Source organism: Mobula birostris, chromosome 17 (assembly GCF_030028105.1).
Source record: "Mobula birostris isolate sMobBir1 chromosome 17, sMobBir1.hap1, whole genome shotgun sequence".
Taxonomy (NCBI): domain Eukaryota; kingdom Metazoa; phylum Chordata; class Chondrichthyes; order Myliobatiformes; family Myliobatidae; genus Mobula; species Mobula birostris.
In genome coordinates this window covers 68,214,212-68,240,253 of record NC_092386.1, presented here as the reverse complement: position 1 = coordinate 68,240,253, position 26,042 = coordinate 68,214,212, and the positions used below count along the sequence as shown (strand labels likewise).

Here is a 26,042-nt window from a genome sequence, read left to right as displayed (position 1 = left end):
CCAGCATAGCAAGAGAGTTGGATGCAGAATGAACAGGAAGGAACGCAAATCCTTTTCAGTAGTCTTCAAGAACTCTATAACTCAATCATATTAATTTTACCTTTCCTTTTTAACAGTACAAGCTTTGTAAGTAGCAAGGGGACCAAACCTTCAAACAAAATATATACAAACCCTTTGTCTTTGGCATGCACATCAGCACCATGATGTAGCAGGTACTCTACAACAGCCACCCGATTGTAACCTGCAGCAAAATGTAGTGGGGTGGAGTGCCGTCCTTCCAAGTCCCTGCAGTTCACATTCTGGGTTGTGCACAATTGCTTCAAAACAAAACATTAAAACAAAGGTTATAATATGTAAGTTAACTGATAGAATTAAACTGACTTGAAAGGCAACACAATGAAAGCAAAACTCTTTGTTAAATTTGAAAACAATTGAAGAAATCAAGAAAAGAATACATCCAGGATAGATCTTACTGATAGATTTGCATCTTAAAAAGACAGCTGAATAGTACATATGGATTTTACTGTGCATCAGACATAGATTTAACCGAAGTTCCTACTTCATACCTTCATTTCATTCTTCTCTTGCTTAGATTCAAGAGAGGAAATGCGTTAAATTGGCTCAGAATGAAAAAGGATTAATTGCCACAACACTCAAATTGAAAAGAATGTGCTCATATATAGCACCTTTAAAGTATCAACATACCCATGTCATTTTTAGAATTTTAACAGCTGGAATTTAGATTATGAACTAATTACAATCAGAAAGGTTATTTTAAGTATACTTACTAGTCATATAATTACCCAGTTGACACAGTGAGTCATGGGAATTTTTACATTTAGCCACTAAAATATGTCAATAGGAAAACGCAGGCAGTGAATTTCAATACAATGTCAGGCCATAATTCTCTGGAAAAATAAGGCCTACGCTAGGTTGGTTAGAACAGAAACACAGGATGATCTAACAAAGACAGACAGAAGAAAACTTAACTTTAGAACTGTCTTTATCTGGGATACAAGGAAAGTATTATGTAAATATAGTAGCATGCAAAAGTTTGGGCATTCCCAGTCAAAATTTCTGTTACTGTGAATAGCTAAGCGAGTAAAAGATAAACTGATTTCCAAAAGGCATAAGGTTAAAGATGACACATTTCTTTAATACTTTAAGCAAGAAAACTTTATTTCCATTTTTTACAGTTCCAAAATAACAAAAAAGGAAAAGGGCCCGAGCAAGAGTTTGGGCACCCTGCATGGCAGTACAGTCGGCCCTCCTTATCCGCGAGGGATTGGTTCTGGGACCCCTCGCGGATACCAAAAAACGCGGATGCTCAAGTCCCTTATTCAACCTGTCTCAATGCAGTGGACCTTAGGACCCAGCGGAACCCCAGACCTTATTTAACCTGTCTCAGTGCGGTGGTCATTACGACCTGGCGGCGGAACTCTGAATCCGCAGTGTTTCTGTTCATGAAAATAATCACGATCACGATTTAAAATAAAGTGGAAATAAAAAGCCATCAGAAAGAGATGAAACACCATCGTTCATTGGAAAAGCGTTAGGCTACAGTCGGTCAACAACTGGAACAATTTTAAAGGATAAAGTGAGAAAGGCCCTGCCCCGATGAAAGCTACAATTATTACTAAGCAATGCAGTGGTTTAATTATCGGGTTTTGGGTTTTTGATCCTCCACATCAACCCAGCATGGATGGAGAGCACGCTCGGGAGGGATCTGTCACTGAATTGAACTCGGGAACTTCTGTTTCCGAGCCAGGCGCTTAAACATATGTTTCTTAAGTGTTTTATAGGCATAGAAAGGTAAAATATATACTATATACTAAGGCAAACGCTTGACTAACTGACGCTAAATAATACTGGATATCCCGACTTACTTAGTAAGAGAACTTCCAGTTTTTTTTCGATCTCGATCTACGATAACCTATGCACATCCTCCCATATACTTTAAATCATCTCTAGGTTACTTATAATACCTAATACAATGTAAACGGTATGTAAAATAGTTGTTGTACTGCATTGTTTAGGGAATAATGACAAGAAAAGAACATGCTCGAACAACAAGTGCTGGAAGGGGACTTGCGGGTTTTCTCGATTCGCGGTTGGTTGAATTCGCGCATGTGGACCTCGCGGATGAGGAGGGCTAACTGTACTTAGTAACACCCCCTTTGGCAAGTATCACGGCTTGTAAACGCTTTTTGTAGCCAGCTAAGAGTCTTTCAATTCTTGCTTGGGGGATTTTCGCCCATTCTTCCTTGCAAAAGGCTTCTAGTTCTATGAGATTCTTGGGTCGTCTTGCATGCACTGCTCTTTTGAGGTATACGTGTCTTTATTCTCCCTACATTCCTCCTTAGAACACCTGGAGAATAAAGATGCATACGTAAGGCTCCTTTTCATTGACTACAGCTCTGCCTTTAATACCATCAATCCAAATAAACTGATTCCTAAGCTCCGGAACCTGGGCCTTAGCACTCAGATCTGCAGCTGGATCTTCAACTTCCTCACAGACAGGACCCAGGCTGTAAAAATAGGGGACAAACTCTCCTCTACAATCACTCTGAGCACCAGTGCCCCACAAGGCTGCGTACTCAGGCCCTGCTGTACTCACTGTACACTCATGATTGTATAGCCAAGTTTCCATCAAACTCAATATATAAGTTTACTGATGACACAACAATTGTAGGCCGTATCTTAGGTAATGATAAGTTTGAGTACAGAGAGAAAATTAAGAACCTGGTGGCATGGTGCGAAGACAATAACCTATCCCCTAATGTCAGCAAGACGAAGGAATTGGTTGTTGACCTCAGAAGGAGTAGCTGACTGCACAACCCAATTTACATCGGTGGTGCACAAGTGGAACAGGTCAAAAGCTTTAAGTTCCTCGGGGTCAATATCACAAATGACCTGACTTGGTCCAATCATGCAGAGTCCACTGCCAAGAAGGCCCACCAGCGCCTTTACTTCCTGAGAAAACTAAAGAAATTTGGCCTGTCCCCTAAAACCCTCACTAATTTTTATAGATGCACCGTAGAAAGCATTCTTCTAGGGTGCATCACAACCTGGTATGGAAGTTGTCCTGTCCAAGACCGGAAGAAGCTGCAGAAGATCATGAACACGGCACAGCACATCACACAAACCAATCTTCCGTCCTTGGACTCACTTTACACCGCACGCTGTCGGAGCAGTGCTGCCAAGATAACCAAGGACACAACCCACCCAGCCAACACACTTTTCCTCCCTCTTCCCTCTGGGAGAAGGTTCAGGAGCTTGAAGACTCGTACGGCCAGATTTGGGAACAGCTTCTTTCCAACTGTGATAAGACTGCTGAACGGATCCTGACCTGGATCTGGGCCGTACCCTCCAAATATCCGGACCTGCCTCTCGGTTTTTTTTTTTGCAATACCTACTTTCCATTTTTCTATTTTCTATTTATGATTTATAATTTAAATTTAAATTTTTAATATTTATTATCGACCTGTAATCCAGGGAGCAGGAAGCGCAGAATCAAATATCGTTGTGATGATTGTACTGTGACGAAAGAGGGTTACAAAAGTACACAAGACTAAGATGTTAACTGTCCTGTGCTAGCACCAGTGGGATCAACAGTTGATCTGCCACCTGTCTTCAGGAGAGAGAGATAAGTAAGACAATGGAGCAGCATTTGGAAATGTTAATGAAGAGACGAGAGAGTTTAACGGAAGGAGACACCGGTCTGAGTATTGTCAAGACCGGCTCCTTTTGAACCCTGAACTGTTTGAAGTGCGATGGACAGGAGATACCCCAGCAGGGGGACAAAAAGGGGCAGGTTCGCTAAGACACCACACACACCACGAGGGAATGAGACCCTGGAAGCGGTGTGCCCCCACAAGTCGGTGGGAGTTTTTGGAGGACTGCTCGCGGGACCAGCCATGGACGCACAGGGTGGAAAGGTACGATCGGCAGGAACCTGGTGTGTGTGTCCACCCTTGCCTGGGTGCCGGGTTCACCACAGAGCAACGATCGTATCTGAAAACGGAAGGGTCACAGTCGGTGACCTCATAAGACATTACAAAGGGCTCACCCGAAAGCTAACTGCGAGGAATATCAAAGGTCTGTTGAATCCGATTTGAATATCAACATTTGCTCTCTCTCCCCAACGGCACGACGGCAATTACTGCGAACTGAACTAAACTGAACTCTGTCACTTGTGATCGAACATTTTACCCCTAGACTGCGATAGAGCTGATTGACCCTATTATCCTAGTTCTGTGTATGTGTGTTTATTCATTGCTAACCTGTTGCATTTATATCCTTACTATTAAGAGTACTGTGTTGCTTATTTCTTTAATAAAACTTTCTTAGTTCCAGTAATCCAGACTCCAATTGAGTGGTCCATCTCTGCTGGTTTGGCAACCCAGTTACGGGGTACGTAACAGTACACTCTAGTATCAAATATTTGGCGACAATAAAGTATATCCACAGATTCTTGATGCTGTTTAGGTCGGGGGGCTGTGAGGGCCATGGCAAAACCTTCAGCTTACTCCTCTTGAGGTAGTCCATTGTGGTTTTTGAGGTGTGTTTAGGATCATTATCCTGTTGTAGAAGCCATTCTCTTTTCATCTTCGGCTTTTTTATAGACTGTGTGATGTTTGCTTCCAGAATTTGCTGATATTTAATTGAATTCATTCTTCCCTCTACCAGTAACTGTTCCCCATGCCACTGGCTGCAACACAAGCCCAAAACATGATCGATCCACCCCCATGCTTAATAGTTGGAGAGGGGTTCTTTTTATGAAATTCTGCACCGTTTTTTCTCTAAACATACCTTTGCTCATTGCGGCCAAAAAGTTCTACTCAAAAGGTTCAAAGGAACATCTAAACAAGCCTGATGCAGTTTGGAAACAAGTCCTGTGGACTGATGAAGTTAAAATAGAACTTTAGATATTAAAGTTAATATCCCAGTTTATTTTTGTTTGCAGATTGGTTCTTGTCCACACTGCTGGTTCCGGTCTTTCATTGATTCTACTGTGTTTCTTGTACTTACTAGGATTACCCACAATAAAATGAATCTCAGGGTTTTATATGGTAACATATGCAGTTTGATACTAAATTTACTTTGAACTGTTTATTTTGGAAAGTATTCTGACTGGTTGCATCATGGCCTGGTATGGAAACTTCAATTCACTGAAATGCAAGAGGCTACAGACGTCAGGTTGACATCCATCATTAAGAACCCCCCCCCACCATCTGGGCTATCTTTGTTTTTCAAGCTAGAAGTACAGGATCTTGAAGACTCACACCTCAAGGTTCAACAACAGTTTCTTCCCCACTGCCATCAGATTCTTGAACTGACCTGACCTGAAAATTCTAAACTCTCCTTTAGGCTCTCTCTCTCTGTGAACTTGAACCAATGTAATGATCTTTGTTTTGTTGTGCATGTATAATTCATGTTAATTTAAGCTCATGTAATTTATGCTTATCACGTTTGTAATGTACTATACTGCTGCTGCAAAAAGCAAATGTGCATGGCATTTATACCCTGGGTATATATGCACATGACCATAAACAAACCTGATCCAATGTTAATGAGAAACAGTGATATGGAATATGTTATGTCTTGATTCTCCTACATAACTGGATTTAACTTTACCTTATGGCTTTAATACTTTGTGATTTGTTTACTCTCTGCCTCACCTGAAAATTCTACACACCTGAATACAGATTTGCTACCCCTGCCCATCTTTCCTTCACTACCAGTGATGGCAACAATATAATAGTACCATGTGTTAAAATTTAAATTTATTTACCTTATTAGTTAGACTCTCTCATTCAATACAGTGGACTCCAGTTAATTGCAACACATCAGGACCTGTACATGTTGCCCCACTTAAGCTGAAGTTTCATGTAAATAGTTAAAGACATAAAAAAAAATGAAACTACTGTTTGAGTAATAAATTATGTATTTAAATGAAATACAGAGCAAATAAGAACACTACAGTACTATAAGACTGTATATTAGTTCCTAATAGTTACAGATGAAGGAATTCATCCAGCGTATGCTGCCATGTATGGGATGTCCAGGGAAGGGTTCAAGAAGGCAATTCTGCAATGCTTCGTGGAGAGTGAATGGCATAATAAAGCACAGAAGTCATGGTTATTTCCTGCAACCAAGACTCTATTTTGTGACGACTACTCGTACCACTGGACCTGGACTTCTGAGGTCAAAAGAGTGAAAGTGTCTCAGTTCAACGACTTTTCCACTTTAAAAATTCTCTTGCATAGTCATTGTCAAACACAATGGCCAACTAACATGCTGCCATGTTCTTGTGATTGACTGTAAATGAACAAAATTAGTGCAGACACCTAGTGCACATAATGGACTGTCTTTGTGCAATGTTTTCAATGATTGCATCCGCCAAATCTTCATTTTCATTGTAACATTCAAGATTACTGTCGACACATTCAAGTTCTTCGCAGTTCCTATCTTGAGGTAGTGAAATGGTTTCATTTTCACTCCCAGCTGTTTCTGGCATCTCCAAGCTGAATTGTTGAAACCACAGAGAGCAAAACAATTCTACACCATCTTATCAGTGAAAAAAATCACTGCTTTTTGAACACAAACACACATTACTTACGCTATTTAAAAACTGTTCACTCTAAACACAGTGTAGTGTCTAATGGCCACACAAGTTCATGTGACTAACACTTGTTAAAAAACTGCTCAACAACTGTCTCCAATCCCAATTAAGTGGCATAGTGTAACACACAAACTAAGGAAATCTTACTATTTTCTCAATTTATTTTTGTTCTCTTGAGAGTTGCCCCAAGTAAGTGGCTGCTCCAATTAACTGATGGACCAATTAACCGGAATCCATTCAATATACAATTTAGTTTTGTTTTACGTTTGTGCATTAACCCACCTGCCCTGTTTACTAAACTTGGCAGCTTTCTCTCTCCTACATAACTGTACCTCCCCATCTGAACATCAGGCATTCAAATGACATGACCTATCCATCAGAGCGGGTGTTGCTTTATCGTGTGGAGATACTATTTATGTTGGTCTCCTCCCGTATGCTGATGTTAACGCACACATGCTTCTAGCTGTAGGTGGTCCATGATTCAGTTCCATACAGTAATGTAGGAAGGGTGACTGCTCTATAGACAAAATGTTTTGTTTGGACCTGTATGTCATGGTCTTCAAAGACTCTTTTCCTTCATCTTGCATCGAATCCACTAGCACTAATCATTACTTTGAGTTAATGTTTGTTTTTGAGGACAGAATGTTGCTAAGGTAGGGAAAGTTCTAGGGTGGTATCATCAATTTTAATGGAGAGCTGTATAAAATGGCTGGTTGGGTGGTGGTTGATATAAGATCCATCATTTTTATATTCAAAACAAGAACCCGGGCCCTATATAACTTGTTAAAGGCATTGAGGGTTCACTGGAGGTCTTCTTCAGAGTGTGCTGCATCCACATACTGAAGCTCCATGATAGTAGTGGTGCTAATCTTTGTTCCTGGCCTTGAACTGGTTGAATTTGAAAAGTTTGCTGTCCATGCTATACATGCTTTGGGTGAAGGATAACAGCAATACAGATGACAGATAGGGTGGGCACAATGACATTGCCCTATTTGACTCCTGTCTTGACAGTGAAGGGTTCCGACTGAACGCCATCATGCAGCAGCCTCAGTATTTATGAGCACTTGTCAGGGTAGCCATGTCTTGATAGTATATGCCAGAAAGCTTGGTGGTCTACTGTATCAAATGCCTTTGTCAAATCTATGAAAGTCAAATACAAGGGTTGCCTTTGTTAATGGCATTTTCCCTATAATTGACGATCGTGTCTGCAGTACCTGTAGTTGGGCAGAATCAACACTGTGATTCATGGAGTACTTCTTCAGATAATGGAAGGAGTCAGTTGACAAGAATATCTTAGCCTGTTGTTGACAGGATGGAGATGCCCCTGTAATGGCCACAATATGCCTTGTCTCCCTTCTTGAATATGGTCACTATTAAAGTCCGAGGGCAGTTGTTCCTTTTCTCAGACCTTCAGGGGCAGGATGTATATGTAGTGCAGGAGTAGTGGCTCACCTTCCTTAAGGATCTCTGCTGGGAAGCCATCACGATCAGTGGCTTTGTTGCTTTCAAGTTCCTGATGGCATTATGAGCCTCTTTCATACTGGGAGGTTCCCCATGTCTTCTCTCACAGGTGTCTGGAGGATTTGATTAGTAACCTCTGGTTCGGCAGTGCTGTCGCAGTTAAGTGGTTGTTGAAAGTGCTCTCTCCATTGATTGTTGATATCCTTCAGATCCTCTATCAAGTTCTTCCCATCCACTGAGTGCAGGGGGTTTAATCTGCAGCAACTTGGACCACAGACTGCTTTGGTGGCACTGAGGAAGCCTCTCCTGTCACCAGTCTGCCAGGTTCTGGATTTCTAGTCCACCAAGAAGTATTTAGCTCCCTGTGCTGGACATTTGCCTTTGATTTGGAGTAAGGTTCTCTTTTGGCCTTTCTGCCAATGTCATTCAGCCAAGCTTTCCTTCTCATGAAGATATTTTGTTCTATCTCCATGCCATTATCAGATCAATTCTGATGTTTTCTGCATTTGTACCCAAACATGTTTTTGCAGGTATCAAGGATGGTGGATATAAGCAGACCCCACTGTTCTTCAACATCCTCCGAAAATTCCCATTGGAAGTTTTCCCCAAACAAGGCCTGAAGGTACTGTTGGGTTGTAATGTCAAGCATGCTCTCAAGTCTTGGTCTGGTTAGATTCATATGAACCCTTGTCTTTTCATGTCTGGTGACATGGTGGAGCAGATCAGGTGATGATCTGTCCAGCTATCATCTGTGTTATTCATGGCCCTTGTGACATTCACATCACAGCCAATGAGATGCCACTCTTTAGATCGGGGTGCTGCCAAGATGCCTTGAATTTATTTTTCTGGCAGAAGAGAGTGTCCATGATGATAAGATTGTGCTCAGCACATATGGTGAGAAGTACTCCATTTGACTTGATGTTGTCAATGACTTCCTTTCTGATGGTACCCTTCCAAGGGTTAAAGTCTTGACCAGCCCTGGCATTGAAGTCCCCTAAGAGAACTATCTTTAACTCCTTGGGGATGCTCGACAATGTCACACCTAGGCAAACAAAGGCAGCAACTTTATCATGCTCATTTGAGTGCAGAGTTGGTGCACAAGCACTCACGACAATTGCCATCTGGTTAGATGATTGGCACCAAATGGATCGTCATGATATGTTCACAACCATGAGAAATCTACGGATGCTGGAAATCTGAGCAACACACACAAAATGCTGGAGGAACTCAGCAGGCCAAGGAGCATCTAGGAAAAGAGTACAGTCGATGTTTCAGGCCAAAACCATTTGGCAGGAGACTTTCACTGATCCCAACAGCTAGTACAGAGAGTTGATAGGCAAAGTAGTTCTTTATTTCAAACCCAACACCGTGGATCTTGGGCTCGTCAGTTTACTTCCCTTTTCAGAAGGTATAACCATCCTTCTCTTTCAATTGCCCTTCATCTGCCACATGGGTTTCAGAAAGAGTAGCTAAGTCAATATACCATCTCCTCAGATCTCTGGTGCTGATTGCAATTTTCCTCTCTGGGCGATCACTGGTTGTATTATCTATCAGAGTGCTCACATTCAGGCTACACAGGTCATGCTTCTTTGTTTCTGAATGCATATGGTAATCTCTCTGGATGTGGTAACCCTGTCAAAAGTTTCGAGACAGCTATTTTTAGGGCCTCTTTTCAAGTCCTTTCCCTAAATGGGGTGAGCAGAGCGGATCCTAAATAAAACTGTTCAGTTGTGGGTGCAGCTGCTGAAGGCCTCTTTCTGCCTCAGTCCAAGAGCCCAGTGACTGAATCAAACATCCACAGCCCAATGTGGCAGCTTGTGGCTAGGAACTTTCTGATCTCATAATCCTGTTCCCTTTGCCACTTAATGATCACCACGGGACTTAATCCAGGATGTTAGGGTGAATTCCCTCAATGGAGTGCATGACTTTGTTTACCATGGGAAGGAAGACTGAAGCACAGGCAGCCACCACACAGTCCTAGACAGATCAGGGTCAGGAGTGACTGGCATGGAGTGCAAGACGACTGGATACTTTTCACTGCTGCAGTCTTCATCCACCTTCACTGCCATTGTGATACGGCATCATCTTCTGCCAGCTCCACTGCAGTGGTTTTGGTTGGATTGTTGTGTCTGGAACTTTCCTCTTCCATTGGTGACTCTACAAGTAGCATGATTTACTAGTATGCAGGTAAAACAAGTAAATAGAAAACCTGACACAATAATATTGTTTATTGCTAGATGTCATTATCAGTGTCAACATTATGTACCATGTTGTATGATGGTTTCATGACCATGATTGCTTTGGCAACTTTTCTACAGAAGTGGTTTGACATTGCCTTCTTCTGTGCAGTGTCTTTACAAGATGAGTGACCCCAGTCTTTATCCATAACCTACAGATTGTCTGCCTGGCTACAGTGTCCGCATAACCAGGGGTTGTGATATGCACCAACTGCTCATTCAACCATCCACCACAGCTCCCATAGCTTCACATGACCCTGATCGGAGGCGGGGGGGGGGGGGGGGGCGGTTTGCTAAGCAGGTCTATGCAGGTGCTACATCAAGGGTGACCTGCAGGCTAGCGGAGGAAGGAGCACCTTACACCCCCTTTAGTAGAGACGCATCTCCACCCCATCACCCAGAGGTGCTAAATACAAAAACAAGGCTGCTATACCTCAAGTTACGTAACCTATCAATGAGACCACACTTTGAATATCATCAGCAATATTTGTCTACAACTGGAGTTTTTGGACATGAGTAGATAATCAGCATCTTTATCTCAAACCAGTTGCAGTGAGACTGCATTTACAAGCATGCTTGAGGGGACTGTTAATCAGTGATCATAAAAGTTCTTTGACAAATTATGTTTATTTTTTAAACTCCCACAAAATATTAAAAACACGGAACTACTATTCTTTTACCAAGAAAAATTAACTACCTTCACCGTTTCCAGGTCTCCAGCCTTTGCTGCCTCCAAGAGTCGATAATCAACATCTGAGTTGTGCAATGGAACATTCTCTAAATAGAAACATGCATAGGATTACCATCCTTATTCATATAACACTTAAAAACCCTTGCACAAAATACTGTAGTGTGCAGCTTTATAATGGGTCACTTATTAATTCATCAAACTGAAAAAATACTGAACTCTTTCATACAAATGTATATAATGTTTAATCATAAATTTGCTAATTAAAAAAGCGTAATTATGCTGTTTTGAACACAATACTAATCTGCAAAAGATCTCTTACAAAGTTGAGCTGAAAGACAATCTGCAGTACTGTGCAAAGAGTACTTAGTTTTATATTAGCTCAGTAGTATTTAGTGTTATTTGGTAAATGGAAAGACAATATACTGTACTGTGCAAATGGCTTAGGCACCATAGCTATATACTGTATATGTAAATAGTTTTCACGTTACTTCTTATTCTCAACCATTCTAACATAAATATGTGCATGTCATGAAACATGGAACTGATAAAAAACAAACCAAAAAGAAATCTGTAATGACAAATTCACTTCATAAATTTATTCTTTAATATTAAGGCATCTTCCTTCCTATGATTGATAGAATCAGGATAAGGCATAACATACGTACCCAAAATAATGATGTATAATCTGGAAGGTTTTCCGTGTTAAAATCAAACCAAGTTTCTTAGTATTATTGGAAACAACAATTTCAATTCACAACCTTGGTACTCAATATGTGTAGATTAAGACACTCATATATGCAGAGATTTATTTTAATGCTTTTCCTATTCGCACCATTCATTAATGTGTAACCTAATGAAACAAAATCAGACTACTCTTTGCAGAAAACAGAAGAATTGAAAGTGATGGAAACATACAGCAAGCGAGGGAGAATCTGTAGAGACTATCCTGTGGCTTAGGCTATCGACATGGATGACAACTGATCTGCTGAATATTTCCAGCAGGTTCTGAACCCTAACGAACTACACAGTGCACGCACTTACCATTGAGTATCTGCTGCACAGACTCGTTCCCCATTTGTGCAGCTGTAAACCCTTGTAGAGACAAAATGGAAGGGTCGCTGCCGTAACTTAACAAGAGGCGACATGTCTGTAAGTGTCCACCATGTGCCGCTCGATGTAAAGCTGCTTGACCAAGCGTATCCAAAGCATTCATCTGTGAAAGTGAGAATATTAGTCAGAAGGCAAGGCACAGCAGGAGTATTTTTGATGTACATACATACCATGACAAAGTATTGGTTCTGTATTCACAAGAATACACTCTTTTTTTTTACAGATTTATAATACAACTAGCTGCTACCCAGATCGTTTGGGTTATAATGCTGGCAATCATGATGTTTGCATTTATTTTCATGACATCAGTTTTTGTAAATGAAATTATAAGCATATAATTATTACATGAATAGAGGATTATTAATATTGTACACTTTAACAAAAGTTACTATTTAAAACATACACACTGAAAATATATATACAAAAACATATTTAATACAATTCCCGAAGTGGGAATCACATTGTGCAAATTTGTTTGATTTCGAAGTTAAAGTCCATTAAATTACACTATTTCTTGCATTTGAATCCAATGTAAAAATAATGGATTACATTGATCTCTAATTCTGGACCAGCAAACAAACAATGGGAAACCAGTGTATTTTGTAATCAAGGCCAAAAAATTAGTGATCTATTAATTAAAACTAAGTTGAACAAGAAACTGAAGTTGCTTCAATTTAAAAGGATATGCTTGGTGTCTGAGGGACGAACACATTTTCAGAAAAAAGCACTACCAGTCATTGATATGTCCTCAAATTCATGTGGTAGCAATATTTTTTACTGCAGCATAGCACTGGTGGAAACCAATTACAGCATGATTGAAGCTTCTTAAGTTTATGCAATCGATACACCAGGTGGTGACAGAGTATTTAAATTTCAACAGGAAAATGTACCATCGCAATGTCTGTCATACCATGAAATAGACTTACAAGTACAAGCTTCATTGGTGATCCTCAATCATAACCTGAACTGCATCATTCATGAAATAACTAGCAATTCAAATTAGTGTTGAATGACATTTGGGCAAACACCTTGTATCAGATCATGAAATGATATAATTCAGCCAAAGTTTTTCATTGAAATCATTCCTGGCGTGTCTCTATATTTCGTTCCTCCATTTTCTAATTTGAGCAAACTCTCACAGATGGCCTTCAAACGTGCTTACATTCTGTTCTTCAGCAGTAATCGTTAAAACATTTTCCCAAATATATGCTTTAATACAAGCTTTCAACTAATCTTCTATAATACCTCATGAATTACTGGTGGCATTTGATGAAAATTTTCAGTTAACACTAAAGTAACACTTCTCATCAATTTATTATTACGAATAAGACTTGCAACTTCAGATCTAATGCTTCAATGGATGTTTTGTGAGCAACTGTACATTCATCCTAGACAATGCTTACAATCTTCAGAATATTCCCCTTGCAATTTTCCAACCAATGTCCATGTTGGAGCCTCCTTGTTTAAAAGGATTTTAAAAGCCGTATATGCAAATTCCCTAACCACCAAACTCCAGCCACCACCTACCGCATCTGAAACATTGAAAAATTGTCTGATGGTGTTAAGGCTAGAGTAATTATGTTTTGTATCTGAACTTTAGCCAAAATGAGAGATGAAAAGTTCTACCGGTTCCAACATAAATACCCAAAACAAGAGGCTCCTTTGTTACTATGAACAGCCTCCATATTTGCATCTATTTCTTTGGTATTTCAATAGATTCTTTCATTCACACATTCGTCCATCTTCATCCAAAAGATTATCATAGCTTATCCTCTGCAAAAAACTTGGTGCATAAATTTTAATTTTCTCTTTGTGATTCAGGTAGACCAAAAGTAAGCTCCAGCCAAATATTTGGGACCTCAAATATAAATCTGAAAATTTTATCAATTTTCAAGGAGAAAAAAAGGAGAAAGTCACTTTTTATTGTCATTTCGACCATAACTGCTGGTACAGTACACACTAAAATGAGACGTTTTTCAGGACCATGGTGCTGCATGAAACAAAACAAAAACTACACTGAATTATGTAAAACAACACAAAAACTACACCAGACTACAGATCTACCCAGGACTGCATAAAGTGCACAAAACAGTGTAGGCATTACAATAAATAATAAACAAGGCAATAGGCACAGTAATGGGCAGTAGGTTGGTGTCAGTCCAGGCTCTGGGTATTGAGGAGTCTGATGGCTTGGGGGAAGAAACTGTTATATAGTCTGGTTGTGAGAACCCGAATGCTTCAGTGCCTTTTGCCATATGGCAGGAGGGAAAAGAGTAAATAAAGGGGGGGAAGGAAGTAAAAAAATATAATAATCAGCTGAGATTCCAATGAACCAAATAGTATGCCTACAATCACAGGCCTAATAAAAAGGGGCATCTGATTGCTACTTTTTCTGCAGAAACGCATTCTGGCAAGATACAACACCTACTAAATAGAGGGATTTGAACAATACATGAAAGTTCTATACCATTTAGTTAAGATTCCAGATTTACAGTTAAGTCAAAATGACCATGTTGTAAAAGAAAATGGACTGCTGAGAAATTCTCAGGGTTCACAATAAAATGAGTGTAGGAATATGTTACAAAATGGCATCAAGCAAATACAAATTTGTCCTAAGTATATATAAATGAGAAGAATCTTTAAAGGGTATTTTGTAAAATAAGATGCTGCCTCAATTTTAGTCGATATTGAGTAAAGAACGCTGTTGAACGCTGGTCATAATGAATTGTTTTAAAGGAAGATTGGAAGTGGCTGGGATACACTGGTTGCTCAAAAGATTTGGCCCTTTAACATAGTAGTGGATTTCATAGTCCAGCCCATCATCATATCCATCAACAGTAATTAAAATTAATAAATTCTCTCTGCACCACATGGCAATGTATGGACCTTGCGGGAGAATATTAAATTGAAGCAGGGTAAATTACAAGAGTATTAGGAAGAACTAGGAAGAGTTAATTGGGAACAGCAGTTTTTGGGCAACTGGCATATGCAAGGTATTTAAAGACCAATGACATACAGTATGAAAGCAGGATTTCCTGCAACTGCAGATATTCTTGTGTTTGTGACATAGGGTACAGGACAGGTATGTTCCAGTAAAAAGGACGGACAAGGATGGCAAGGAAAGAGAACCTTGGATGTCAAGAGAAAACATCAAGTATGTAAAGTTTAGGTAGCTAGAATCAAACTGAATACTTGAGGATTGTCATAAAATAACTCAATGAATAAACACATTGAAATAGACACCATCTACGAAAGCCAAAGAAACACAAGCCAACAGAATTCAAAGAACAACTGAAGGAGTAGCCAATCAGGACTGAGGCAAGTGAATGGGGAGGGGGGGAGGAGGTGCTATATAAATGCGAGCACAGGCAGAGGGAAAAGAAAACAACCACTGCACACTGAGGACGTCACCTCAATTGGTGTTGAAACATCTTCAAGCTAACTGTCAAGCTTGGCGAACAACGAACATCAAATGCCTCAACCCAAGTTACAAATATTCAAAAACCATTCTAGACTGTACACTGTTAAGGGCAAGGCAATCAACAGTGTCGATGAGCAGAGGGATCACAGCTCCCAAATAAGGTGGTTAAGGCGGCATACGGCACACTTGCATTTATTATTTGAGGCAATAAGCTCAAAAGTCACAAAGTTAAATTGCAGCTTTATAAAAGTATTTAGGCCACTTCTGGAGTATTGTAAACACTTTTACTTGCCCCATTATAGGAAGGATGTTGAGGCTTTGGAGAGGGAGAGGGCACATGCTATAAAGAGAAGTTGGACAAATTTGGGCTGTTTTCTCTGGAGTGGTGGAGGTTGAGTGGAGATTTGATAGAGGTTTATAAGATTATTTTAAGACATAGCTAGAGTAGACATAAACGTCTAATACCAGAAGCCATGCACTTAAGGTGAGACAAGATAAATTCAAAGCAGATGTGAAGGGCAAGATTTTATTTAACACAGAGAGTGGTGGGTGCCTGAAATGCGCTGCACCAGATGTTGGTATAGGCAAAAATATTAGAGGCTTTTAAGAGAAGTTTAGATAGACACATGAATGTGAGGAAAATGGAAGGATGTGGACATTGTGCAGGCACAGGATTTGTTTAGTTAACCATTTGATTGCTAGTTTAATTGGTTTAGCACAACATTGTGGGCTGAAAGGCCTGTTCCTGTGCTGTACTGTACTTCTCTGTTCTATGTTCTATAAACTCAGGAACTAACTCCTTACATGGCAAAGACGCATAACCCATTTTTTTCTACCGATGATAGCATCAGCAACACAGTGCTCAGGGATAAACCACTGCCCATAATACCATCATTATCTTTTGAATGTAATACCTCCATGTGTGCAACTTCCATCCTTTGCCATTACTAACTCTCCAACTGGTGCTCACTACCAAATTATAAACTTGCTTTGTTTCCACTAAACTAACACTCAGGCATCTTTTGAAATGCTTAACTTTATTTCACACCGCTAACTCCCCTATAAAATCCTCATTCTCTATTACCTGCTCATGAACAATTCCGAGTTTCCAACCTTGCCTTGTAGTTAGTACTAGATGAACTTCTTCCAACTAAAGACTGTGAGAAAGACCATTTTCTTGTCACAAACACACAGTCCCATCTGGAACCATCAATTTATTCTCCAGCCACATCTCAAGGTCATGCAAAACTGTCCTGAACTCTTCTGTCACAACTCCAATGAAAGTCCAGCCATATATGATTGCGCCATTCAACAGTAATATTTTTATCTCTGTGACATTGCTGATTTCCCAGTCTATTAACTCCTATAAACCTGATTCATGCCCATCATTCAATATTCTTTTGGCTAGCTTTCAATCTTCTGCACTCTACAAGCTTGGAGATCCTCCACAACTTTGTTGCCCATATCCAGGGGTGCATCATGCTTGCTGATCTACATGTCAGTGAATTAGCTGCCAGTGAAGCAAAGGCTCACGTTCTCATCATTATACAAATTCCTTCAGGGCTCATCCGTCCCCACCTTGGTAATTCCTTCCAATCCTGCATCTCTGATGCCTGTAAGCTCTTCCAATTCTACCACCATTTTAGTCACTTGATCACAGGCTACTAAGGTCTGACGCTCTGGAAGCGCCACTTCTTCCTCACAAAGCTACACTGACCTTTTTCTCCCAGCTCCTTATTCTAACGACCTTTTATGGGGGACATTAGAGGCATTATAAAAAACTAAGTTGTCACAGTGTGGAAACAAATTAAATTGCATTAAATTTGCAGAGGAGTGGTTTGAAGGAAAACATACCTTTGCTCCATGCTTGTGAAGAACTTCCACCACATCATTGTGTGCTCTTTCCGCAGCCACGTGTAGTGGTGTAAGAAAACTGCAAGAAATTTAAGTATTAAATTTTGTAAATTATGTAAAAAGATTTTAAAAAACTGCAGATAACTAAAACCCAAGACAAATAAGCTGAAAATGATCAGTGAATTAGGTAGCATCTGTGGAGAGAGAAAAAGCTGAATGATTTTGATTGCATGTTAAGCCAATTCCAGTTCTCCCAAAGATACTGCCTGAAATGCTAATTTCCAGCATTTTCTGATTTGTTTTAAAATTCATGTATTTAGAACATAGAACAGTACAGCACAGGTACAGTACAGTACAGCTCCCCATGCGGCCTTCTATATATTGACGACACCCAACGCAGACCAGGAGACCGTTTCTCTGAACACCTACGCTCTGTCCGCCAGAGAAAGCAGGATCTCCCAGTGGCCACACATTTTAATTCCACGTCCCATTCCCATTCTGATATGTCTATCCACGGCCTCCTCTACTGTACAGATGAAGCCACACTCAGGTTGGAGGAACAGCACCTTATGTTCCGTCTGGGTAGCCTCCAACCTGATGGCATGAACATTGACTTCTCAAACTTCTGCTAATGCCCCACCTCCCTCTCGTACCCCATCCGTTATTTATTTATATGCACACATTCTTTCTCTCTCTCTCTCTCTCTCTGTCCTTTTTCTCCCTCTGTCCCTCTGACTATACCCCTTGCCCATCCTCTGGGTTCCACCCCCTTTTCCTTCTCCCTGGGCCTCTTGTCCCATGATCCTCTCATATCCCTTTTGCCAATCACCTGTCCAGCTCTTGGCTCCATCCCTCCCCCTCCTGTCTTCTCCTATCATTTTGGATCTCCCCCTCCCCCTTTCAAACCTCTTACTAGCTCTTCTTTCAGTTAGTCCTGACGAAGGGTCTCGGCCCGAAACGTCGACTGTACCTCTTCCTAGAGATGCTGCCTGGCCTGCTGCGTTCACCAGCAACTTTGATGTGTGTTGCAGCACAGAAACTGGCCATTTGGCCCACAATGTTGCACTGAACCAGCTAAAAAGCAACACCCAAACACTAATCCCTCCTACTTACACCATTTCCATATCCCTCCATCCTCCTTACATCCATGTGCCTATCCAAATGTCTCTGAAAAGCCTCTAATGTATTTGCCTCTATCATCATACTGGGCAGCGCACTCCTGACATTCACCACACTCTGAGTAAAGAACTTACCCCTTACATCCCGTTTAAACCTACCCCCTCTCCCTTTCAATGCATGCCCTCTGGTATTAGATATTTCAACCCTGGGAAACAGATACTCTCTGCCCACTCTAAATATGCATCTTGTAAATCTCTATCAGATCTCTTCTCAGCCTCCAACACGCCAGAAAAAACAACCCAAGTTTATCCAGCCTCTTGTGATAGCACATGCCCTCTAAAGCAGGCAGTATCCTGGTAAACCTCTTCTGCACCCCTTTCAAAGCCTCAACATCATTCCTATAGTGGGGTGACCAATACTCCAGGTGTGGCCTAATCAGAGTTTTATAAAGTTGCAACATAACCTCTTGACTTTCGAACTCAGTGCCTTGACTAATAAAAACAAGCATTTCATAAGCCTTCTTAACCACCTTATCGACCTGAGGAGACACTTTCAAGGAGCTGTGAACTTAGATCTCAAGATCTCTCTGCTCAGCAGCATTGTTGAGCACTTGCTCTTAACAGTGTACTGTCTCTTTGTATTTGCCCCACCAAGATGCACCACCTCACATTTATCTGGGTTAAACTCCATCTGCCATTCCTCTACCCATATCGGCAACTGATCTATACCATGCTGCATTCTTTGCCAGTCTTCTACACTGTCCTCAACTCCACCAATCTTGATATCATCTGCAAATTTACTAACCCACCGATCTACATTTTTATCCAGGTCATTTATATACATTACTAACAGCAGAGGTCCTGGCACAGATCCCTGCAGAACTCCACTAATTACAGACCACCAGCTCAAATAAGTCCCTTCAACCATGCCCCATCTTTTATGTAGAAGCCAGTTCTGAATCCAAACAACCAATTTGCCGTGGATCACATACATCTTAATCTTCTGGATTAGCCTCCATGAGGGACTTTGTCAAACACCTTACTAAAATCCAAGTAGAAAACATCCACTGCCCTACTCACATCAATATCTCTAATCACCTTGTCAAAAAACTCAATCAAGTTGATAAGACACGACCTGCCCATACAAAGCCATGCTGGTTCTCCCTAATTAGGCCATGGATTTCCAGGTACTCATACATCATATCCCTCAGAATTTTCTCCAGAAATTTCCCTACAACTGACATGAGACTCACCGGTCTATAGTTCTCAGAACTTTCCCATGTTCTCTTAAACAGAGGTACAACATTAGCCACTCACCAGTCCTCCAGGACCGTGCCTGTGGCTAGAGAGAGCCAAAGATACTGGTCAAGGTCTCTTGCCTCCTTCAATAACCTGGGATAAATCCCATCAGGCTCTAGGGATTTATCCACCTTACTCATTAGGAGGCCCAACATTCCCACCTCCTTGATGTCCATCACCCTAACATATTTATACACTCAGCACTAATGTCCTGGTCCTCCATATCCTTTTCCTTGGTTAATTACTGAAGCAAAGTACTCATTAAGTACCTCATTCATGTTCTCTGCACCCAAACAAATGTTCTGCTCTTTATCCTTGAGTGGCCACACCCTCTCCCTAGTTATCCGCTTCCTCTTTCCAAGTTCCCTACTTTAGTTCTTTTCTGGTTTCTTTATACCCATGCACTTCATTTAATCCTAACTTTCAAAGCTTGACATACTTTTCCTTTCTCTTCTTTACTAAATTTATCACCTCTCTGGACTTCCAAGGTAATCCTATCGTTCCATCCCTGTTCTTCCTTCTAAAAGGAACATACCTTTCCTGTATTCGAACTGATCTTTAAACACCTTCCACATTTCTCATTGGGACTTTCCAGAGAAAAGGTGTTCCCAATTAACGCTTCTTAGTTCCTGCCGAATGCCCTTATAATTTGCCCAACTCCAATTTAAAACTCTCCCACGAGGACAATACCTAACCTTATCTCCAGCTATCCTGAAAGTTAAGGAATTGTGGTCACTGTTCCCTAACTGTTCGCCCACTGAAAGGCCAGTCATCTGGCCAGGCTCATTACCCAACACCAGGTTCAGGATGGCCATTCCTCTTGTTGGACCGTCCACATACTGATTTAAGAAACCTCTTTAACAAGTTCTACCCCATCTAAACCCCTTGCACTACAGTGGTCCTACTTGTGAAGTTTTAATCCTACATGATAACAACCTTATTATTTTAACACATTTCCTTAATGTCATTACCTATTTGTTCCTCAATGTCCCAGTGGCTATTAGGGGGTATGTTGTACAATTCTATCAGTGTGACTGCACCTATCCTATTCCTATCCTCTCCATTATGTCTCCCGAGAACAGCTGTGATATCGTCCCTGATTAGTAGTGCAACTCTTCTTTTACCTCCTCTATCTTTTCTTTTCTTTTGGCATGTGCCTGTGATTATGTCTTTTTCATGCCTTTTTTTTTTTTTACAAGGTGCAGAGCGAGAGAGAGACTGTGTGACGCACCACTCCTCACACAGACATTTTTGCAGTATTTTTCCCTTTTTATTTTACGAGGTCGAGTTGCGATCTCGACACTCAACCTGGCACGGACGCAAAGCATACTCGGGAGCGGACCCGATGGGTTTCGAACCGAGGAACCTCCGCTCCCGGGTAGGGCGCCAATGTCACTGCGCCACCAGCCAGCCCTCCTCTATCTTTTCTAAAACTTCAAAAACCTGTACATTAGTCACCCATTCCTGCCTCAACCAAGTTTCAATAATGGTGACAACATCGTAGCTCCATGTCCTGGAGGCAGAAGGCTGAAGAACTGGACCTCAAGGGTGGCATTCTCAGGATTGCTGCCAGTGCTACGTGACAGTGATGGTAAGAATTGGAGGAGATGGCAGTTGAATGCATGGCTGAGGAGTTGGTGCAGGGAGCAGGGTTTTGGATTTTTGGATCATTGGGATCTCTTCTGGGGAAGGTGGGACCTGTACAGATTGGATGGGTTGCACCTGGAGTCGAGGGGGAGCAATATCCTTGCAGGTAGGTTCACTGGCGGGGTTCGGGAGGGTTTAAACTAACTTGCAAGGGAGATGGGACCCAGTGCGATAGAGCAGTGAAAGAAGAGTATGGAGTAAAGCCAGATCTAACATATAGAGGGGCTTGAGGAAAGAGAAGCAGAATAAACGGTGTAAAGACAGTAAGGTAGAAAGGCTGAAATGTGTGTACCTCAATGCAAGAAGCATCAGGAAAAAAGGTGATGAACTGAGGGCTTGGATACATACATGGAATTATGATGTAGTGGCCATTACAGAGACTTGGCTGGCACCAGGGCAGGAATGGATTCTCAATATTCCTGGATTTTAGTGCTTTAGAAGGGATAGAGAGGGCAGAAAAAGGGGAGGAGGGGTGGCATTACTGGTCAGGAATACTATTACAGCTACAGAAAGGGTGGGTAATGTAGCAGGATCCTCTTTTGAGTCAGTATGGGTGGAAGTCAGGAACAGGAAAGGAGCAGTTACTCTATTGGGAGTATCCTATAGGCCCCCTGGTAACAGCAGAAATACAGAGGAGCAGATTGGGAGACAGACTTTGGAAAGGTGCAAAAATAACAGGGTTGTTATCATGCGTGACTTTAACTTCCCTAATATTGATTGGCACCTGATTAGTTCCAAGGGTTTAGATGGGGCAGAGTTTGTTAAGTGTGTCCAGGACGGATTCCTGTCACAGTGTGTAGACAGGCCGACTAGGGGGAATGCCATACTAGGTCTAGTACTAGGCAATGAACCGAGTCAGGTCACAGATCTCAGTGGGTGAGCATCTGGGGGACAGTGACCACCGCTCCCTGGCCTTTAGCATTACCATGGAAAAGGACAGAATCAGACAGGACAGGAAAATTTTTAATTGGGGAAGGGCAAATTATGAGGCTATAAGGCTAGAACTTGCGGGTGTGAATTGGGATGATGTTTTTTGCAGGGAAATGTACTATGGACATGTGGTCGATGTTTAGAGATCTCTTGCAGGATGTTAGGGATAAATTTGTCCCGGTGAGGAAGATAAAGAATGGTAGGGTGAAGGAACCATGGGTGACAAGTGAGGTGGAAAATCTAGTCAGGTGGTTTAGGAAGCAAGGATCAGATGGGTCTATTGAGGGATATAGGAAAGCAAGAAAGGAGCTTAAGAAGCGGCTGAGAAGAGCAAGAAGGGAGCATGAGAAGGCCTTGGCGAGTAGGGTAAAGGAAAACCCCAAGGCATTCTTCAATTATGTGAAGAAAAAAAGGATGACAGGAGTGAAGGTAGGATCGATTAGAGATAAAGGTGGGAAGATGTGCCTGGAGGCTGTGGAAGTGAGCGAGGTCCTCAATGAATACTTCTCTTCGGTATTCACCAATCAATGAGAGGGAACTTGATGATGGTGAGGACAATATGAGTGAGGTTGATGTTCTGAAGCATGTTGATATTAAAGAAGAGGAGGTGTTGAGAGTTGTTAAAATACATTAGGACGGATAAGTCCCCGGGGCCTGACGGAATATTCCCCAGGCTGCTCCATGAGGCGAGGGAGGAGATTGCTGAGCCTCTAGCTAGGATCTTTATGTCCTCGTTGTCCACGGGAATGGTACCAGAGGATTGGAGGGAGGCGAATGTTGTCCCCTTGTTCAAAAAAGGTAGTAGGGATAGTCTGGGTAATTATAGACCAGTGAGCCTTACATCTGTGGTGGGAAAGCTGTTGGAAAAGATTCTTAGAGATAGGATCTCTGGGCATTTAGAGAATCATGTTCTGATCAGGGACAGTCAGCATGACTTTGTGAAGGGCAGATCGTGTCTAACAAGCCTGACAGAGTTCTTTGAGGAGGTGACCAGGCATATAGATGAGGGTAGTGCAGTGGATGTGATCTATATGGATCCTAGTAAGGCATTTGACAAGGTTCCACACGGTAGGCTTATTCAGAAAGTCAGAAGGCATGGGATCCAGGGAATTTTGGCCAGGTGGTTTCAGAATTGGCTTGCCTGCAGAAGGCAGAGGGTCGTGGTGGAGGGAGTACATTCAGATTGGAGGATTGTGACTAGTGGTGTCCCACAAGGATCTGTTCTGGGACCTCTACTTTTCGTGATTTTTATTAACAACCTGGATGTGGGGGTTAAAGGGTGGGTTGGCAAGTTTGCAGACGACACAAAGGTTGGTGGTGTTGTAGATAGTGTAGAGGATTATTGAAGATTGCAGAGAGACATTGATAGGATGCAGAAGTGGGCTGAGAAGTGGCAGATGGAGTTCAACCCGGAGAAGTGTGAGGTGCTACACTTTGGAAGGACAAACTCTGAGACAGAGTACAAAGTAAATGGCAGGATACTTGGTAGTGTGGAGGAGCAGAGGGATCTGGGAGTACATGTCCACAGATCCCTGAAAGTTGCCTCACAGGTAGATAGGGTAGTTAAGAAAGCTTATGGGGTGTTAGCTTTCATAAGTCGAGGGATAGAGTTTAAGAGTCGCACTGTAATGATGCAGCTCTATAAAACTCTGGTTAGGCCACACTTGGAGTACTGTGTCCAGTTCTGGTCACCTCGCTATAGGAAGGATGTGGAAGCATTGGAAAAGGTACAGAGAAGATTTACCAGGATGCTGCCTGGTTTAGAGAGTATGCATTATGATCAGAGATTAAGGGAGCTAGGGCTTTACTCTTTGGAGAGGAGGATGAGAGGAGACATGATAGAGGTGTAAAAGATAATAACAGGAATAGGTAGAGTGGATAGCCAGCACCTCTTCCCCAGGGCACCACTGCTCAATACAAGAGGACATGGCTTTAAGGTAAGGGGTGGGAAGTTCAAGGGGGATATTAGAGGAAGGTTTTTTACTCAGAGAGTGGCTGGTGTGTGGAATGCACTGCCTGAGTCAGTGGTGGAGGCAGATACACTGGTGAAGTTTAAGAGACTACTAGACAGGTATATGGAGGAATTTAAGGTGGGGGGCTTATATGGGAGGCAGGGTTTGAGGGTTGGCACAACATTGTGGGCCGAAGGGCCTGTACTGTGCTGTACTGTTCGATGTTCTGATCCATGCCCTAAGTTATCACCCTTTCCCATAATATTCCTAGCACTGAAATACACACACTTCAAACTAGCCGACCCACTATACCTGCTATTTCAATTTTGCCTTTCAATACTTTCCCTGGCATCTACCTCTGGTCCAAACGTTCCCTTGCTGACCTGGGGCTCCTGTTCCCAACCCCTTACAAAACTAGCTTAAACTCTCCCAAGTAGCATCAGCAAACCTCCAGGGCAGGATATTGGTGCCCCTGCAGTTCAGGTGCAATCCATCCCTCTCATACAGGTCAGCCTTTCCCCAGAAAAGGCTCCAATGATCCAAGAACTTGAAACCTTGTCCCCTGCACCATTTCCTCAGCACTCATTCATTGTGCTACTGTGGAACAGGGAGCAACTTAGTGGATAGAACATTCAGTTGGTGCTAATCAGAAATGTAAGAATTTGAATACTTTATGGAAGAGGTTACTTCAAGTTACTATGAAATTTTGTCTCGTACCAAGTTACTGCATATAAAAGTACATTGTTTTCAAAACGGAAATTTACAAAGTTAATCCTTTTATGTCGCCATTAACTAATGTGGTTAGGATAAGCAATGCTTATCATATTTTTATAAATCATCACAGTTAATCCAACGATCAGACTTGCAGTCACCTACATGATGTAATTTCAGGTTCACTATTAGTTAATCTTAGTCACCCTGAAGCAATTTTTCCTTCACCATCAACTAAACAAAAGCATCCTTAGTTACAGCCCAACATTTTTAAGATATGTAATTTTACAGTGTTTATAACTGGCTTAATAAATTCAGATAACAGGTAAACCTATTAGTAACGAATACTTACTCTTTATTTTTCTCATTCACATTTGCTCCTTTTCTTAAAAGCAGTTCTGTCACCTGCTTCCGTTTTGGGTGTTGTGAAGCCACAGCACAATGCTGAAAAAGGAACTCAGATGTCATTTTCCACATTTTAATTGCTTTTAACTAAATGTCAACAATATACAGTGCCTACATAAAAAGGTATTCACCCCCTTGGAAGTTTCATGTTTTATTGTTTTACAATATTGAACCACTGTGGATTTAATTTGGCTTTTTTGACACTGATCAACAGGAAGTCTCTTTTGTGTCAAAGTGAAAACAGATCTTTATAGTGATCTAAATTAATTACAAATATAAAACACAAAATTGTTTGTACAAGTATTCAACTCCCTTTACTATGACACACTAAATTATTACTGGTGCAGTCAACTGGTATTAGAAGTTACATAAGTAGTTAACTGGAGACCTGTGTGCAGTCAAGGTGTTTCAATTCATCGTAGTAAAAATACACAGGTATCTGGTCCAACTGCTGGTGAGTCAGTATCCTGGCAAAAACCACACCAAGAAGACAAAAGGACACTTCAGCAACTCTGCAGAAAGGTTATCGAAAAGCACAAGTCAGGAAATGGATACAAGAAAACTTCCATGTCACCGAATAT

The 26,042-nt window shown here is 41.4% G+C and overlaps 1 protein-coding gene across 2 annotated transcripts in view; it reads right to left on the bottom strand.

The window, feature by feature from the left end:
- The window catches only part of LOC140211744 (poly [ADP-ribose] polymerase tankyrase-1), a 126,651-nt gene that overhangs the window by 35,479 nt on the left and 65,130 nt on the right, over positions 1 to 26,042 (bottom strand). For both annotated transcript variants that reach the window (XM_072281874.1, XM_072281875.1), the window contains 5 exons: positions 25,409 to 25,500; positions 17,400 to 17,478; positions 12,056 to 12,227; positions 11,021 to 11,100; positions 172 to 317 (listed from right to left, as the gene is read on the bottom strand). In XM_072281874.1, the coding sequence (XP_072137975.1) occupies positions 172 to 317; positions 11,021 to 11,100; positions 12,056 to 12,227; positions 17,400 to 17,478; positions 25,409 to 25,500 (569 nt within the window). The remainder of the gene's footprint in view (positions 1 to 171; positions 318 to 11,020; positions 11,101 to 12,055; positions 12,228 to 17,399; positions 17,479 to 25,408; positions 25,501 to 26,042) is intronic.